The sequence below is a fragment of the Schistosoma haematobium genome, chromosome 1, assembly GCF_000699445.3.
Source record: "Schistosoma haematobium chromosome 1, whole genome shotgun sequence".
NCBI lineage: Eukaryota > Metazoa > Platyhelminthes > Trematoda > Strigeidida > Schistosomatidae > Schistosoma > Schistosoma haematobium.
In genome coordinates this window covers 19240841-19260131 of record NC_067196.1, presented here as the reverse complement: position 1 = coordinate 19260131, position 19291 = coordinate 19240841, and the positions used below count along the sequence as shown (strand labels likewise).

Sequence of the window (19291 nt, the reverse complement as noted above, 5' to 3'; positions counted from 1 at the left end):
ATTATATATATATCAATTTAAACAATCAATTATGCCATTCTGCATCTCACCAAAAAAAATTATCATTCAATTTTTGATAAAGGAATCTCTTAAAGCTTTTCTTACGATGGTTAGAAGTACATATTTTTTTAAAAATATTCGTTCATAACATCTTTTAGCCTACGAAATAATAGTCTATGAGCTCATTGAGTGTTTTAATAATAATATATTTCCTAAAAAGTTTAAATGGTAACGTTTTTGTATTGACTATATATTCCATCGTCTTACCATCTTGTTCTTCCTTTGTATAAGCGTATAATTAATTATTTTCATTTGACAGAACGAATTACAAATATTCCATTCAAATGAATATGTTCAAACATTTGGCACTATTCCCACTGTTTCAAATGATGATCGACCGTCTTCAAAATGTTCAAATGAATCTACATCATTATCTGCATCTTGTGGATCTACAACTATTGATCGTGGATTATCAGTATTTAATTCATGTACCACGACAAGTTTATCAAATCAATTATGTTCATTAGCTTGTGGTGGTGTTGGTGTAGATTCAGATACAGTTTGGAATCCGTGTAGAACAGCTCGTGCTGCTCGTTTAGCTGTTGGTCAAGTTTTATGCCTTGCTCATCAGTTAGTTCATTATTTTATTGTTATTCTGTTCCTCTGTATACTATATTTTTAGTTTCAATACAACTATCTAATAAAACAATCATTTCTAACGACCGAGGTTCTTCGTCAACAGAGACTTCATTTCTGAATGTTGCGATAATTTTTAAAATATTCGTTATGAATGATTCATCGATAGCAACTTAACACAGAGACTGGAACCTGAAAGATCACCGACAGTTCACAATGAAACTTCTTGTATGAATATCGAATTTAAAAAATATATGATATCAGAAATAATAAATAAACGAATTTTGAAATCCCGAAGGAAGACTTCCTATTCAGTTAAGCTTCGTAATATATTTTCGAGCCGATCTACTATTTTAGAAAACGTTGAGGATAAACTTGTGCGCTGAGCTACATTGATTTACTTCTGTAAGTTTACCTGTTCTTGCGGGACAGGTTACATTGGCCGCACCAAACGAACGCTTTCCAAGTACATCTCAGAACATCACCCACGATGGCTTTTAAGAGGGCCATGCAAAGCAATCAGTATTTCAATACAGGAGCACCTAATCAACTCTTGGCACATTGCCCCAAAAGGACCTTCTTTCAAAATAATTTAAATAATGAAAGAATGGGATCAAAGCGAAGTCAAACCAAAAAGTTGTTCATTGCTAAGGGTTTCAAAATTTCAAGCCTGAACTCTTTGTGCTAAAGCAATACATGCAATCTTTGATCCTTTCATGGCCCTAATTCCCTTTTTCAGTACGTTTCGGTCTTTTTTTTGTTTTCATTGTTATTATTTTGTACTTTTTTTAAAACCGTAATCAGTTCTTATTATCCTCTAACAGCTTCCCATGATTGTTATTCACTTGTTATTATGACCTTTACATTTTCCCATTTTTTCCTTCATGTTTGTTAACGAGATAAGTATCTCTCTTTTCCATAATCCATAAATTATTTCCACCCCCTATTCTTGTCTAACTTCCCGATCACTATGCAACCTGCTTTCAATACTTAAAATCTCGGAACACCTTATGATGTAGTCTATTTCTATTCTTCTATAGACCCATATATTCATCAAACAACTGTAAATATGAATATACTGATTAAGTAATTGATTTCGTTGGAAAGAAAATTTTCTTCGTTTTGTTCGCCTTACTTTTTATTCAGTGACACACAGTGGGTTACTTTTCTTATCTAAAGTCATCAGTTTTTTTAGAGTTATCATGTAAATGGCAGTCACTAATAAATCACTGAAAGCTACGCTACCTAGAATTTATAAACAGCGATTTAATTTTGCTATGGGCTAGCAAACTAACTAACCATGTATCATATTTTACTGACTAGTGTATTAGTTAAAATGAGTTTGTCTGTTGTAGTATTTTCTTATTGATTGTGATACTGGATTATAAATTTTCCTTAATTATATTTTATTTATTACATAACTTTCAGTCTAATACTTGTATTTTTGTCTGTAATTCAATATTACTGACTTGTTCGAGGGGATCCTTAGTGGAATTAAAGAATCTTGACATATCGAACTGTGTAATTTAATCAAGTTAGTTATGAGAATATTCATCGATAGTATTAGATTTTTTCATTGGATTATAAGAGAGAATGTATTAGACATTAGTAGTAAAAATTTTAAATTTGATGTGTGGTCAGTGATGTACTCCGGTATCATCATAGGCTTTCGATAACATTGTCAGAGGTTCCATAGGTACCAGTATATCATGAATAAGCATACGCTTAATGTGGCTAGAATTTAATAGTCTATACTCCCAAATATTTGTCAGTACTTAACTACTAAATTTTCTCAGTATAGGGTTGTGGAGATTGTTGATTTTTAACTGAGATCATAAACCGACCAATGTTAGACCACCATTGAAAACCTGGAACCACTAGAGTCCCATACTAGGATGAAACGGTCGTTCAGTGCTTCCAGATGTTCAATGGTCGCCTAACATTGATCAGTTCATGATTTTATGTCAATTTTCTACTCATGAAATCCTATGCTGTTCATATCAGAGCAAGTTGTGAGATTTTTTGAGTAATTTAAACGGGGTTTACTTTCATGAAAAATAAAGTTTTACCACACTATTCTCCAATACAGTACAAGCATCATATCGCACACTCTTCGACGTAAGCCATAAAATGACTGGCTTTGTTAATTGTCAACCTTTTTTGCCTTAATTTGGTATTTGTATTTTATAAATGTTAGGTATTCAAACTAGGTACTTCATTGTCCGATCGATTGATTGTAAATAGTAATCCGTTGATAAAAATCAATTGTATGGCATAATTACATGATTTACGAGTGAACGAAGAACTATATATTAAATCAATTACATAATAAACAAGTTTCCATTTTATAATTTTCTTAAGATAAGAAGTAACTACTATTAAATTTGACAAATTGGCCTCGTTAGATTTATGATGATCATTTGTCAGTGACCACTAGGATTGCGAACAACAGGGAACATCTTGACGTTGCTGCCTTTTGAATATCGAACATTTACAGTGATGTTGAAGATTCCTTTGGAATTTTGATTCCATATGTCAGTCGGATGAATTTTCTGTGTCAGAAATTTCGATACAGATTTTACTGATATTATCGTCGATTGTCGAAATGTTACTGCCTAGTATTACGCAACGTATACTGGAAAATAAGCAAATAATTGTTTCTTGAATCATTCTAGAACTTTCCATAATTACATATTAAAATTTATCACGTAATAAATTATCGATGTTACATAGTCTTTTAGTAATCTTAACCTCAAAGTTTATACCGTACATTACTTACTTACACCTGTTACCTCACGTCCAGGAACATAGGCCGCTCACCAGCATTTTTCATCCAACTCTATCCTGCACAATCGTTTCCAGTTGATATTCATTCTTTTGATGTCTGCTCCCAATTCTCGACATAGTTTGTTCTTTGACCCACCTCTTTTCCGTTTACCTTCGGGATTCGAAGTTAGTGTTTGCCTCGTGATACAGCTTGATGATTTCCTTAGTGTGTGTCCTATCCATTTCCAACATCATTTCCTAATTTCCTCTACAGGTAGTTGTAGTAGCTGGTTTGATCTCTCCAACAATAGATTGTTGCTAATGGTATATGGCCAACGAACAGTATCTTGCTCAGACAGTTGTTTATAAACGCTTGTTCTTTTCTGATAATGGTGGGATTATTTGTCCAAGTTTCAGCTCTGTACAATAAAACTGTCTTAACGTCCATATTAAAGATTCTGATCTTGATTTATATACAGGCTATATATTACTATATATATATTATACAATTAGTCTTTTTATTCATAATAAGAATGTTACTTAACTCATTAACGAAGTAGTGATTCATGTACTCAGCTTTTAACTATACTTGTTTTCGTATACTCATATTATTCACCAGTTGTTCATACTGAAATTAAATAATAATAAAAGCGTGTTTAAAAGTTAAGTTTCTTTTTTTTCAATAAATAAGCCACTTCTTCATCGAATACATTATGAACCCTTTTTTTTCTTTCTAAAAGCTTATTAATATTAATTCAAACAATTTTCTTCATCTATCACTTTATTCTAGGTACGAATCATTATAACATTGTAATTCTATTTACTTATGTAAATAATAATCAAATGAATACCTCTGTGTACATGATTTCTTAATACTATATGTGTATCTTTTATACTAATTCATATTTATTTTCATTCATTATTTATTATACTTTACTGAATTTATGTATGTAGTGCATAAACTACTATATATATATATATATATATAACGAACAAAAGTAGAAATTTTAAATGGATTCATCTTTTTAATGAAATTAAACCAAAATTCTAGACTAAATTAGTGTGTACTAACATTCCACATAACGATAAAGAAATAATAATAAGTGTAATGAGATAGAAACAAAAAAGGGATTTTAGTTTATTCTCTGAACTCTTTTCCATAGTTTACAATATAAAAAACACTATTGAAAATCCTACCAAGTTAGAATGTATGTATTTCATTTTGTTGAGATGGAAAAGGTATAACACTTGTAGATTGATCATAAATGAGTGTGAAGAAACTTGAGATATAGTGTTCATTAAGTTGGTTATGTCATGAATATATACAGTATATATAAGTGAATATTCCAGAAATATGAAAAATCTTACTAGTAACTATATGAATTGCTATAAATTTCTAGTTAAAGCATTCAGTTTTGTCTTCTATAAAATATATCTTAAAATCACTTCCTGATATTTACTTAATTGATTAATAATCTAGCGATCATGATAATAGTTGCAATTAAATGAATGTTCTCTATTTTAACTAGAAAATCCTAACTTTGACACTTAACCAAGTTAAGTATATGTGTTGTTTACTGATTGTCACAAATAATTATTTCAATGAATGTATATATACTATAAGATTCTAACCCAATTACTAAGTAGTGAGCAACGTGCTAGCAATCAAATGACCTTTAAAATGTATTCTTAACCCTGTGATAAATGACCACTGCATAGCATCGAGATATTTAAAAACATGGTGAGAAATTTGTTCATAACTCTTTTTTACTTTCTAATTTCATCTACAGAGTAGCGAAACGTCATTTCCGTAATGGATTCGCTATTGTTCGCCCACCTGGTCATCATGCTGAACCAGATCAAGCTATGGGATTTTGTTATTTTAATTCTGTTGCAATTGCTGCATTGCATTTATTACGTGAGCGTATTGTTTCAAAAGTTTTAGTTCTTGATTGGGACATTCATCATGGCAATGGAACTAAGCTGGCTACAACACATCCTGGATTAGTTTATTTAAGTTTGCATAGATATGATGGTGGGACTTTTTTTCCTGGTACTGGTTCAGTATCTAATTGTACAGAAGAGAATCAATCCTCGCAAAGTAATTCTTGTGATAGTGATCACACCTCTACTAATCCTGTTACTGTATCAGTTTCTGATAGTAATATTTCCTCAGAAAAATTCAATCATTTCGATGATCATAGTGCAAACTATATGGCAAATATAAATTCCAATAATAAATTTGCCAATGATATTTCCAATACAATAATTCCATCAGCTCAGTTAATAAATATTGCATGGGAAAATCCACACAATGGTACAAATGATAATAATTATACTGAAATAATTAGATCACAAATGAAACGTCGATCAACAACGACATCCACTGTTAGTCCTTATAGTTTAAATGCTGATGAAAGAAGGAAACGATGGTTTCAAGTAAGCGTTCTTGGTGTCGGTCTCAATTTGTTCATATTTTTGATATTTTTCATCGATGAACGATTGTCAGGGTAAATGTTAATTCTCAGAAAACGACCAATGAATTGGTTTTGTTTTAACGTTCTCCTATACATTTTTTGCGGAAATTACGTTTTTGTTATTAGTGTGGAATAATATTATAACTTTAATATTCTCTTATCATCCCATATAATGGTAATTTTCCACCAAATAAAGTCTAATATTACCTGAAGAGATTAAAATTAACACTAGTGTTATAACCGCCTGGTCAGTTTGGTAAATTACTTGAGTAAGTAAACTGTTCATTCGCAGATTTGTTCACCAAACCTTTGACAAAATGACTTTCAGATGATAGAATCTCTTACCAAATAACTGTATTTATTAGGGAATGAAATCTGTCATTTATGCGGACAGCATGATCATTGAAGATAACATGATTTTGTTACCAGACGAAAAGTGAACAATCAAATATAAAATTGAAAATTCATTTTTATATTGTTTGCCTGAATCTTCCCGTTGAATATCAACTCTAGGATGTAAGTACATCCAGCTGGCGAGTCCTAAATAGGATGAAACGCATGTCCTGGATTTCACTGCTAAAAAATTGATAGTCACAGAACAGTCGATAAATTCTTCCATCATTTTTACTCATTGTAACAAGATTTAATTTATAAAGTAAACAATATCCTTTTTATTTAAAAACGAATCTCTTGGGAGGAAAATGAAATATTGTTTTTATAATCAGTATGGTTTTATTGATTGGGATATGTGGAAAACCAATGACAGCTTTACGTTTATATTAAACAACTAAAAGTCCTCCCTTTAAAATCAGAAATCTTCAGTATTTCATTCTAACTTACTGTATTTCTTATCCACTGAAACATAATACTTCATAAATACCATATAACTTTATTTCAATGATATGTTCTTATTATTTTCCACTTTAGAATGTTGCTAATCGATCGGAACAGGATAAAGTAAGTTGTTCGTATCATTTTACATATGTAATTACAATATACAAAATAGTATAAAACATGAAATCCTAAGATAATGAAGTTCTTCATTGAACATAATGGTAATATTGTAATCTCTCAAATTTCGGAATTGTTTGAGTGTTTTGGTACACTAGGGGGCCAAAACAAAATCATCACAACTCATCTCCCAAGTAAGCATTTATTTATACACATGTGTGTCACAATTTTCTATGTAGGGGTTATAAATGTTACCCGGCTGTCTAAATTAAAGTAGTTGGAACGAGCCTCGAACCTGTGATCCACTAACTAAAAGTTGAATGATTCAACCACTAACCTATTAGTTTACACTACAGAGTTTGGATTTCCCCATTGATCTTGTGAACCGTGATTGATCAGTCTTTTTTAGTATACGTTCGTCCTGCGCTAATCGCCTTGATATTGCCATTAAGTGACAATAATTTTATACATACAAGCGAAAGTGTCTAGCAGTGGAACCCAGGACGTGAGTTTCGTTCTCTATAGGACTTGTCAGTTGAATGTGTCCTCACCCCGGTGATAATGGTCAGATCGGACCTGGAACTCACTACTTTCCGCCTCACATTCAACTTTCTTCTGAATTACACAATTACAGTGTACTATTGTGATTGACAAAAAAAGTTATTGATAATGCATGCTTTTTTGAATTATTGAAATACAATATTTCGTTTCTTCTAATTGTATTTTTTCAAAGCAAAAGTTGTGCAAAACTACTGGTTCATCTGATCATCATCACCAGTATCCGAGTTACTCAAATCAATGTAATTCTGAACAACACAATTCTTTATCATCCTCTTCAACATCTTTACCATTTCAACGTTCTATATCGATAAGAAATAGGAAAAATTCTGATCTTACACCATTTTGTACCTGTCTATCTAATAAAGCAACAAGCACTGAAAGTAGCCAAGTTTGTTCATTCTGTTTATCACAATCAATTGAATCATGCTCAGATAAATCAGATCTATTATTATCTGAAACTAATCCAGTTAATTGTCAACCCTATCATCCATATTCACATTTTCAACAATATCCTATACATCACCAACCATTAGTATCGAATGCGTATAATCATCATCAACATCATAATCAACCACTGTCACCTAGTACTTGGAAAGAACCTTTATTAGGTTTAAGTGATGCAGAGTATTTAGCTGCAATGCGTTCTGTTGTTATACCAGTCGGACATGAATTTCAACCAGATATTATATTGATTTCAGCTGGTTATGACGCTGCTTATGGACACGGTGAAGCATTAGGCGGTTATTCTGTATCATCTGGTTTATTTGCATGGATTACGCATCAGGTAATTTTGTTTTTTCTTTAAAGTCGACACCATAAATCCATTGGTGTCATGTATTTTGTTGTTTACTGGAAGAGTAGGTGTTTGTTACAATAGTGAAGTTACTGTTGTTGACTGACTGTAAGTACCAGAATCCTGAAACTAACCTTCGTAATTTTTTTGTAAGCAATGATGGATAGTGGCTAGCAGTGGGATCCAGGACGCGCGTTTCGTCCTATTTGGGACTCGTCTGCTGGATGTACCTTCATCTAAGAGTTGATGTTCACTCTGGGACTCGAACCCAGTACCATTCGCTTCAAACGCCATAGCATTATCTACTCAGCTACTGAGTCCTGATAGCCACTCGCTTGTGCAATGGGGTGAATTTAAATTCACTTGGTATTGTTTGACTTGTATCTTCCCATTGAGGTTTAAGACTGCAATTGATCAGTCTGTTATTGGCATATGTGCATACTGTGCGTATACCTCGATATTGCCTTAATTCACAAGCCTTTTTTGTAAGCAATGATGGATAGTAACTAGCAGTGGAATTCAGGACGCGCTTGTGAACGTGGTTTCAAAGTTGCAACAATTGTCAAACTGAGTGAAGAGTTTCAGTACATCGAGAGCACGACGTTGGCAAAACACCAAAAGATGCAAATGGACAATTGAAGACTACGTGTAGGTATTATCTAAATAAGTACCTTGTAAATTCTCCCAACAAATATACTTTCCTCCTGCCTACCGCCTTCTACTGACCAACAAAACTTGACAAGTGTGGAACTATGAACCACCTTATTAATTACAATCAGATGATCACATTTTTTATTGAAAGTTCCACGACATTGTATCAATCATCTCTTAGTACTCAGTTCATGTATGTATTTTTTTTATTTGTAGAAGTGCTTTTTTTATTCATCAGTTGAATGCAACAATATTTTCAACCACTTCTACTTAAAGACAATATTCTTGTTACAAAATTATGTGATTGGGTCCTAAGCGGTTTATAGTCAACTTGATAAACTCCTGCCCTTATACATTCCACTCTACAAAGCTACTAAATAATGTCATCTGTATTAATAACACAGAAAAATTCAACAGTGAAATAACAATTTTGATTTTCTTCGTTGAAGTTAGACATTAACACTGTTGGATACCGGCCGGCTCAGTGGTCTAATGGTTAAGCACCCGCGCGCGAGACTGATAGGTCCTGGGTTCGAGTCTCGCGAGGCGGGATCGTGGATTCGCACTACTGAGGAGTCACACAATAGGGTGAAACGGCCGTCCAATACTTCTAGGTTTTCCATGGTGGTCTAGCTTCAATTGACTCATGAATTCAACTCTTAAATTAGTATTTTTTTTGGTTTTTTCATTTTATGATTTTTTCAATTCATTTTCTAGTGTATGTCTATATCAAACAGTCGTATAGTTTTAGCACTGGAAGGTGGTTATTCTCCCTCAACTGTAGCTGATTGTATTACATCTTGTGTAAATGCATTATTACTCCCAGCTTCACAATCACACTGGATTCCCGTACTGAATAATGAACAACCAAATAAATGTGTAAATATTGATGGCGCTCAAGAAGCATGGATGAATGCTGTATACTGGATACCAAATTCTGAATTAATTCGTCCACCTAGACCTGAAGCTGTTGTTAATTTAATGACTACAATTCGACATCATGCTAAAACTGGATGGAAATGTTTTACAAATGTATCAGAAGAAAATGTTGCAATGTAAGTAATAGGTTGTGCTTTTATTGTTATTTTCTCTTCTCTAAAGAAGAAGATAGCTATCAGTACCGATTATTTACATGTTGCTTGTTACACCTATTAAATATCCTGTAATTCATAATTCCTGATCCTGAACGTTTCACTACCAAAGTTTTGTGTACATATAGAACAAACTTGTGTAATACTGATATCTCTACAGTCAACTATCAACTCTTATGATGCACTAAATTATCGTCTTTAATGAAAACAATTCTTCACTACAGTAATATGCTTTCCGACTGAGCATAGCATACATGTAGTTGATGTCATTCGCGAAGTTGACTGTCGTAGTCACTCATTACACCTCTCTTACATGTACTTCCGAGTTGCCATAACATATTGATACACTATAGAAACTTGATAAGCCCGGTTTGATTTGTGTATCCACTGATATGAAAAAGTTAAAGAGAATGCAACTTCTTTTGCTGTCTATTTGACCAATCTGTTTTAACCTATCATTCTATTCCATTTCGTGGTGAGGATAAAGAATTTTAAATATTGATGCATATTTGTTACCGGAACGTTTTTAAGATTATGCAACTTGTACATCTTACCACAATCAATCTGCACCATTCATAAGAAGATATAAATATTTCTTGTTAATATATGTATCCAAGCTACACATGTTTTTACTACAGGGTCTTGAAAACAGAATTATTATAATTAAGATAGATTTAAAGAAAACTAATCTAATCACTTAGAAACACAGTACTGCACAATCATAGACAATTCAACAGATCAATATATTGTATGTAGTAAATAGTTTTACATTAAGAAATTGGATATTAATTTACTTATTCAAATACTCGACTTTCAACTGACATATCATAAGTGGTCCTAACCCGATCGAAGCTGCTACCTTGACGCGGTGGTCGGGCTTGCCTATTGTGATGACCCAACCGAGCTATATTGGCTGGAACATATGTTCCTGCAGGTTCTACCATGCCAGGCAGGTCGATTGGTGAACGGTAAGACTAAAAGCAGCAACTCAAGGTCTGAGGGCGAAGTCGTACTGCTGACTGTAGAGAGGTGTGACAACAGTAAGGTGTTTCCCTCGGACAACCAGCATGACAGCGATGCTGCCTTCCCACAAGGAGGGGTGGGGTTAGAAAAGGTCGACCCTAAAAATGTCACACCTCACCTTACCTCACGGATTTCCGTCTCCGGCGGTAAGGCCCTTTGAAGAACGGAGCTAACACATTAAAAACCTTGCACGAAAAGGCCGTGCGCGACCGGCCTCAAGCAGTTGTCCCTTGGGCTGTGCGGTCACGCTCCCAGGTCTTTAGGATCAACACTAATTCAATTTCCTTTTCAGGTTCCTCAAGAAATACCCTTCGACGGTGTAGGCAACCTGGAAGTGACACCAGCCCTCATACCCATAACAGCACACGAGACCAAGTTCGTCACATTCAAATCCTTCCTACACCTCTTAATACCTCCCTTATCTCCATGACTAACCCTCCTCACGTCTCTTTATCACCTCTCACCACTAGGGCAAACGATTTGTGTACGCGGAACGCTATTTCTGGTCTCCTGAAACCACGCTCTAAACTACACGTAGGAGCTTTTAACGTACGAACACTGTGCCCAATAGGACGGCAGGCTTCCTTAGCTAAGACTTTAGAATCCCGCGCCATCGATGTGTGCTGCGTCTCCGAAACGCGCATACAGGATCCGAGTAGCGTCATTCACTTGACTTCACAATGCTAAAATAAAGAACCGACTCGATTCACACTTCGTGTATCTGGAAGCCCTGATTCTCCTCCCCGTGACCTCGCCGGCGTAGGTATAGCATTGAGTCCTAGGGCAGAACTAGCTCTCTTAGAGTGGATCCCAGTAGACAGTCGTTTGTGCGCTGTCCGACTGAACGGAACAGCAAGGATCCGAAAAGACAAGGACACTCGTCGTTGCCTCTTCGTCGTCTCTGCCTATTCTCCCACTGACTGCAGCACAGATGATGTAAAAGATGAGTTTTACAGAAAGCTCTCCGACCTCCGGAAAGCTAGGCGCTCGGATGTAGTAATAATGGCCGGTGACTTTAATGCTCAAGTAGGTAAACTAAGCGATAGGGAAAGACACTTGGGTGGATCTTATAGCATCGTGGCTCAAAGAACAGATAATGGCGACCGTCTGTTGCAGCTATGCTCAGATAACCGCCTGTTCCTTGCAAATACTAACTTTAAGCATAAGGAAAACATCTTTTAACATGGCGACCCCTAATTCGTCTCAACGTTGGACCCAAATAGATCACATCGCTATCAGCCACCGATGGAGGGGCTCGATAGAAGACTGTCGCTCATTCTGGAGCACATGATTAAATTCAGATCATGCTCTAGTGCGAGCGCGTATCTGTCTGTGTCTTACTGGATGTAGGAAAGACGCTGCAAGGAAACCTTTTTGGGGCCTACTTAATGATAGTCAAGCTAAGAGTATATTTCAGGAACAGCTAGGAAAACAATTAGGCAGCCATGTATGTGATGACCACCCCGATGCAGCATGGAATGATATACGAAAAGCTGTGGAAACAGCAGTGATATCTGCTAGTAAGGTAAACCGTAAGGTTAGGGAGCAACACTGGATCTCAGCAGCATCTATCGCACTGATAGATGCTCGGAAACTCATTCCACCTGGCTCTGAACATAATGAGGAGCGGAGTCAGCTTAAGCGCAAGTTGACAAGAAGTCTACGCAATGATCGTGAACAGTGGTGGGTAGCGAAAGCAAGAGAGATGGAAAAGGCAGCGGCAATAGGTAATAGCAGACAATTGCTCAGACTCGTTAAGGAAACCGGAATTAGGAACCCGACCATTAGCGAAACAATCTCAGAGAAAGATGAACATATTATACATTCTCACTCCAGGAGATTGGATCGATGGGCAGAACACTTTAGGGATCAGTTCAACTGGCCTTCAGCTACACTTCGGTTTCCCACGATCTCTAGTCAACCTGAATGGCAAGTTAATGTAGGTCCTCCGTCCCTTTACGAAGTTGAAAAAGCCATAGGAAATCTGAAACGAGGGAGAGCAGCAGGCCCTGACAGGTTTACTCCTGAGATTTTTAAGGATGGTGGTCCAGTATTAGCAATGAGATTAACCGAGGTCTTAGGTAGAATTTGGGAACTGGACGTAATCCCATCTGACTGGTCTCAATCACTGATTGTGCCAGTCTATAAGAAAGGACAAAAGTCCTCTTGTGACAATCACAGAGGAATCAGTTTGACAAATATAGTATCTAAAATATTAGCTTCAACAATAATTCGACGCCTAACTAAAGCTCGTGAAGACCAGACTGGAGAAAATCAGGCCGGTTGTCGATCTGGATGTGGTTGTATAGACCACATATTCACACCGCGTCAGGTTCTAGAACACAGACACACGTTCAGACGCCCCACAATCGTAGTACTTCTCGACCTTAAAGCAGCATTCGACTCTGTCGATCGTAAGGTTCTATGGCAGTGTTTGTCACCGAAAGGAGTACCAAAGAAGTACATTAATCTTGTAAAGGCTCCCTACTCTAACACAACTGGTCGAGTGAGAGCTTATGGCGAACTGTCATCAGAATTGATTACCTCGAGTGGTGTTCGTCAGGGCTGTCCACTCTCTCCATTCTTGTTCAACTTTGTCGTCGAAGTACTTTTAGAGATAACACTTTCCTCGTCTAAATTTCCAGGGGTTGAATTTGTACCGGGAGGTTCACATGTTGACTTGGAATTTGCTGATAACATAGTTTTAGTTGGTGAAGACGCTGACAAAATGCAGAGTCTTCTGACCACTCTAAGCAACAATGCAAGCATGTTCGGGATGCGATTCTCTCCCTCAAAATGCAAAATATTGCTTCAGGATTGGGTTGCATTGACACCCGAACCAATGATAGGGAGTGAAGTAATTGAGCGTGTCGATCGCTTCACTTATCTTGGAAGTCTCATCAGCCCTTGTGGTTTAGTGTGTGACGAAATCTCAGCACGGATACAGAAGGCTCGACTAGCTTTAACCAACTTGCGTCATTTATGGCGTAGGCAAGATATCCGTCTATCGACCAAAGGACGTGTTTACTGCGCAGCAGTTCATTCCGTCCTACTTTATGGCAGTGAAACATGGCCGGTAAGAGTGGAGGATATTCGTAGGTTATTAGTATTTGATCATACGTGTCTTCGAAATATTGCTCGTATATCCTGGGACTATCGAGTAAGTAACGCAGTTGTTAGGAAACGGGTACTGGGTAAGGATGGCAAATCAATTGATGACGTAGTGAAACTTCATCAGTTGAGATGGCTGGAACACGTGTTACGTATGCTCAACCACCGACTGCCTTGACGTGCGATGTTCAGTGGTATAGGAGTAGGTTGGAAAAAGGTAGGGGCGGCCAAACCAAAACATGGCACAAGTCCATGAAGTCACTGACAAGTGGACTGAGTCATGTTGGTAGGTGTAGACTACCTGGTTGGGGACCGCGAGATGATAGCAACCGATGGTTAGAGACCCTGAATGACATGGATCAAAATCGTTTGCAATGGCGCAGGTGCATCCACTCTTTGTGTTCTCCCAAATTTTGATCTTATTCCTCCTTGTCTCTTTTTTACTCTTCCCAAATTTATTTCACTGTATTATACTCTTTAAATAACATCTCCAAACACTAATTTTCCTAATTACTGCTTATACTCTTATTACCTCTACCACTACGGGATTTGAATCGACAACTGCATCTCTGTGCTAATGTAGTGTGGCAACTCGAACTGATGTACGTGCGTACGAAGTTCCACGTTGTTACTGACTGACTGACTAACCCAACCATACCTAATTCATTTCGATCAGCCCTTACATAAAATGTTTGGCTTACGACTGAATACTTACGTTTGCACACTTGTTTAGGTGTTTTACTTTTTTTGTTTAAAGGAAACATGTTGTAAGTACAACTATTTGAGCTACGTGCAAGAAGTATAACAATAAAAACATTAATACTTGACCATTAATCTATTGTTATTCTTTCACTTGCGGTGCATTTAATTAGTACCTTTTCATTGTGTATAGTACATGCATTGATTACGCGCCAATGCAGTGAGGAAAATCAATAAGTCATAATTGGTGTAAACTCATTTCTAGGTTTTTCCTCTCTATAATTTAATGCATACAAGAGAATTAAAACAGGGAATCAATGAAAATATTCTTAGGATTGGCAATGTAACATTTCTTTCCACAATTTTAAAAGTATTGGTAAAATCAAATGTAAAAGACCCCATGATGAAATGAGCAATACATTGAAGTAATATATATAGAAACACTCAACTTTTGGTAATATTATACCTAACTGCATGTGCCTTTTTTCCTGGTAAAGGTTAAATAGTCGCATGTGAGAGAATTTGGAAGAGAAAAAGTTAGCTAGTGACCCATCAAGTACATACGATCCCCTTACATTGAATGACGGTAAAAAACGTCAACAATAAGCAATAACCGAAGCGTAATATTAAGAGACTCTGTTCATTGTAGCTAAAAGTTAGTAGTCTAAGGTCATAAAACCACCAAAGGCCTCTGTACGGTTGGGGGTGGGGGGAATCAGCTCTCCGTCGCGAAATCCTCTCACATGGCCACGTATATACAACCACTTCCAGGGGAAGTCCTACTCACTGCTTTCTCGCTGTGGGGGTGTTATTTGCGAAATTTAGAGGATGAAAAGCGAGTGTCCAGGGCTTTCATATTTATATGCCTATATTTAGAATTCGTTGACTTCCTACATTGAACTGCTTTTTTTAAACTGTTCATATTCTTCTCACTACTAGTACATACATTCATGATCCTACAAATAATTTATACATGTTATTTACTATATCCAGTCATGTTATCCTTTTTCATTCTTATCATTGACTCATATATTAATTCGATTGGCTTAATATTTTCTAGGTATACTTATGTTTATACTTCCATATTACTGTATATTATGGTAAAGCCTGGCAAAGAACTGATTATTCACTTATATGTATTGTTCAACTTTAAATGATAAGAATTTTTAGAATTAAATCAGAGGTTAGGTGAACGATCAAGAAACTAACTAGGTGGCATTTTCGAAATATCAGATTTTAAAACTGATAAATTTTACAGTCTGGTTAGGGTTGTATTGTTAGATTAAGTCAGAGTACTCGATACAAAAATGCTTTTCTATGCTTTATTTTAACTGTTCTCCACTTTAACTTAAAGTCATGCCTAATGATTCATGTTCATTTATATTGAGTTGGACTGCATTGGAGTAAAAGCAACCAGTATTTTACTCACCAGAATACTTTCATCAGTTTGTAATAACTGATACCCGGTCAATATCGTACTTACTTACTTACTTACTTACTTACTTACTTACTTACTTACTTACTTACTTACTTACTTACTTACTTACTTACTTACTTACTTACTTACTTACTTACTTACTTACTTACTTACTTTACTTACTTACTTACTCACTCACTACTCACTTCACTTACTTCACTCACTCACTCACTTACACTCACTCTACTCACCACTCACTCACTCACTCACTCACTACTCACTCACTTACTACTTACTCACTCACTCACTCACTTCACTCACCACTCACTTCACTACTTCACTCACTCACTCACTCACTCACTCACTCACTCACTCACTCACTTCACTCACTCACTCACTCACTCACTCACTCACTCACTCACTCACTCACTCACTCACTCACTCACTCACTTACTCACTCACTCACTCACTCACTCACTCACTCTACTCACTCACTCACTTCACTCACTCACTCACTCACTACTTACTACTCACTTACTCACTACTCACTCACTCACTCACTTACTACTTACTTCACTTACTTACTTACTTACTTACTTACTTACTTACTTACTTACTTACTTACTTACTACTTACTTACTTACTTACTTACGCCTGTTACTCCCAATGGAGCATTGGCTGCCGACAACATCGTAAGTGAATATAAAAACCTTGATGGATATTTATGAATTATCTTATCGCCTATTATTAAACAATTGTTGATTATTATCAGAATTGGGGTTTGTGGAGATTGTTGAATTCGTGAGTCAGTTTAAGCTAGATCACTATTGAAAACGTAGAATCGCTGGACGGCCATCTCGTCCTAGTATGGGACTCTTCAGCAGTGCGCATTCACGGTCCCGCACGCAGGACTCGAACCCAGGACCTTCGTCCTCACGCGTAAACGCTTAACCTCTAGACCACTGAGCCGGCGTTCAACGGTGTTGATTGTCTGATATGTCAATACGGTATGTCAAAATCGATTGTTTTGGATCTTTGGTACTAAAAAACACATTATATTAGTTTACAAGTATTTCATGACTACTTGTTCTGTTATGTCATTGGTTGTATGTGTTAGAAATATCGGATACACAATACTATTGTCATTCATAGGCATTTCGGTACGTAACTTTAGGACGTAGTCAGTTATTGTTAGCTAAAATGATTAAGGTATATTTTGTTCACAATTTTGTACTAATCAAACAGACATACTACGTTAGGTGCTCTTATGTTTGGAGTAAATAAAGCATCAGAATACAGCAGCATCTATAGATTTATTGACTAATAGCTCGATCAGTAGGGTTTATTTACACAACTACCTAAAAACAAGAAGTACTTGATAGCTATTTCATCCTAGTAAGGGATTCCTCAGCAGTGAGCATCCACCTAGAACTTTGAGCTCTCATGGAAAACTCTGAACATTTAGATCGCTGAACTTAACTCCTAACGGTTTATTTTTCTGACTTCAACAAATCCACAGTATTGTCTTCACTGGATAACTGTCTCACACCTTATGTGGTAGAATTTCTCTGGCTAAGACTTGTCACTTGAACTCCAGTAATTTCCTCTCAAAGCTAGTCGCTTAAAGGTCCTAATTCTACTTCTTAATCTGCTAGTGCGTGCACAGTGCTGAAGCATCGTATACTACGATGAAATAACTGTCCAGGGTTTCTTGGTTTTCAAGAAGTGTCTAACTTAGGTCAATTCGTGGTCTTCATTTGGTTTAAAGGCAAGGTCATGTACATATTGTGTCTCATTAGCGAAATGTATTTAGGACCTTTAATAAACTTATACTAAATCGACTTCACAACATTTTTCACTTAATCCCAATGTCATAGACATATAAACTCAGCACTGACCATATGAAATGTTTACATCGAAACTTTACTGAGTAGTAACTAATATCAAATTTTCTAATGATCAGTGAACTTAATGGTGTATTTAGTGTCCATAAAAAGTCGTATATTCTCTCCAAGAAATGATTGTGGAAAAATTATCAAGTACTCTTTAACACATCAATTAGTAAACATTACAATGTAACCAGAAAAAAAACAAGCAAAAGAGACTGATCAATTTCAATACTAAACATCTCAGTGGTAAGATCCAAATATATATATATATGAATAATCGATTGTCTAAGGTTGGTTTTGTAACGGCAGATTATTTCTAATTTTTTTAAAAAGAACATTCTTGGCTTTTAAACTATAAGTAATATTAGTATCGCTTCAAAATACTCTATTTCTCTACTGAATTTATGGTGAGTTGATTAACTTCCATGATGATACTGTTGAATAGAACTATCAACAACAATAACAACAACAACAACAAAATTACTGACCAATGAATTTAATTATACAATTAAGGTTGTTTCTTTCTGGCAACAATATACAATTAAATTCTATGTATTAGTTATTGTTAATTTGTATGTAGTAAAGTTTTGTTTGTTTGTTTATGTCAATTAAAAGTAGAAATTATGACTTAATATTTTTGCCAATATAAATCTAGGGCATTCGGATAGATTAGATTTCTAGATAATATTTATATATTCAAGAATAGAAATAAAAAAGTGGGACATTACTAGATGGTGGTAGGAGGTAGTCGACAGGAAACCCTGGACCCGGGTTTCGTGCTAATTGACACTCGTCAGCAAGGTATACCTGTAATCTTGAGGGAACTGGTGCTCCCATGTCATCCAGCTTCACAGTCAGAGACGTTACCACTGAGCTATCCGGGCCACGACCGAACTCCTGTAGGACTGAGATGTAATCACAATTGATTGATCACTGGGTGGTGACCAATGTCGTGCGTGTCTAGTCCTTATTAGTGCAGATCGAATGCAATACTTTTCAATTATGATTTAATATACTAGTATTAATGAAAGTTAATTTCGTTGAGAATTCTAAAAACTATACAGTTTAGTTAGTTATTATTCTGTTATTCTCCTGTTCAATCCATTAATAGATAATGGATTGTGTATAAGCTATTCCAATGTTAATAGTTTGAATTATTTTTCTGGTTGTCGTTTTTTTAGTAAGGGGTTGCTAACCCCATGCACAACTTTCTTCCTTTTTCCGGG

At 35.8% G+C, this 19291-nt stretch overlaps 1 protein-coding gene across 1 annotated transcript in view; it reads left to right on the top strand.

Moving 5' to 3' along the window:
- The window catches only part of HDAC9_2 (Histone deacetylase), a 55989-nt gene that overhangs the window by 35024 nt on the left and 1674 nt on the right, over positions 1–19291 (top strand). Inside the window, exons 8-12 of the mRNA XM_051208752.1 lie at positions 320–630; positions 5193–5841; positions 6807–6836; positions 7564–8175; positions 9553–9890. Of these exons, the coding sequence (XP_051073333.1) occupies positions 320–630; positions 5193–5841; positions 6807–6836; positions 7564–8175; positions 9553–9890 (1940 nt within the window). The remainder of the gene's footprint in view (positions 1–319; positions 631–5192; positions 5842–6806; positions 6837–7563; positions 8176–9552; positions 9891–19291) is intronic.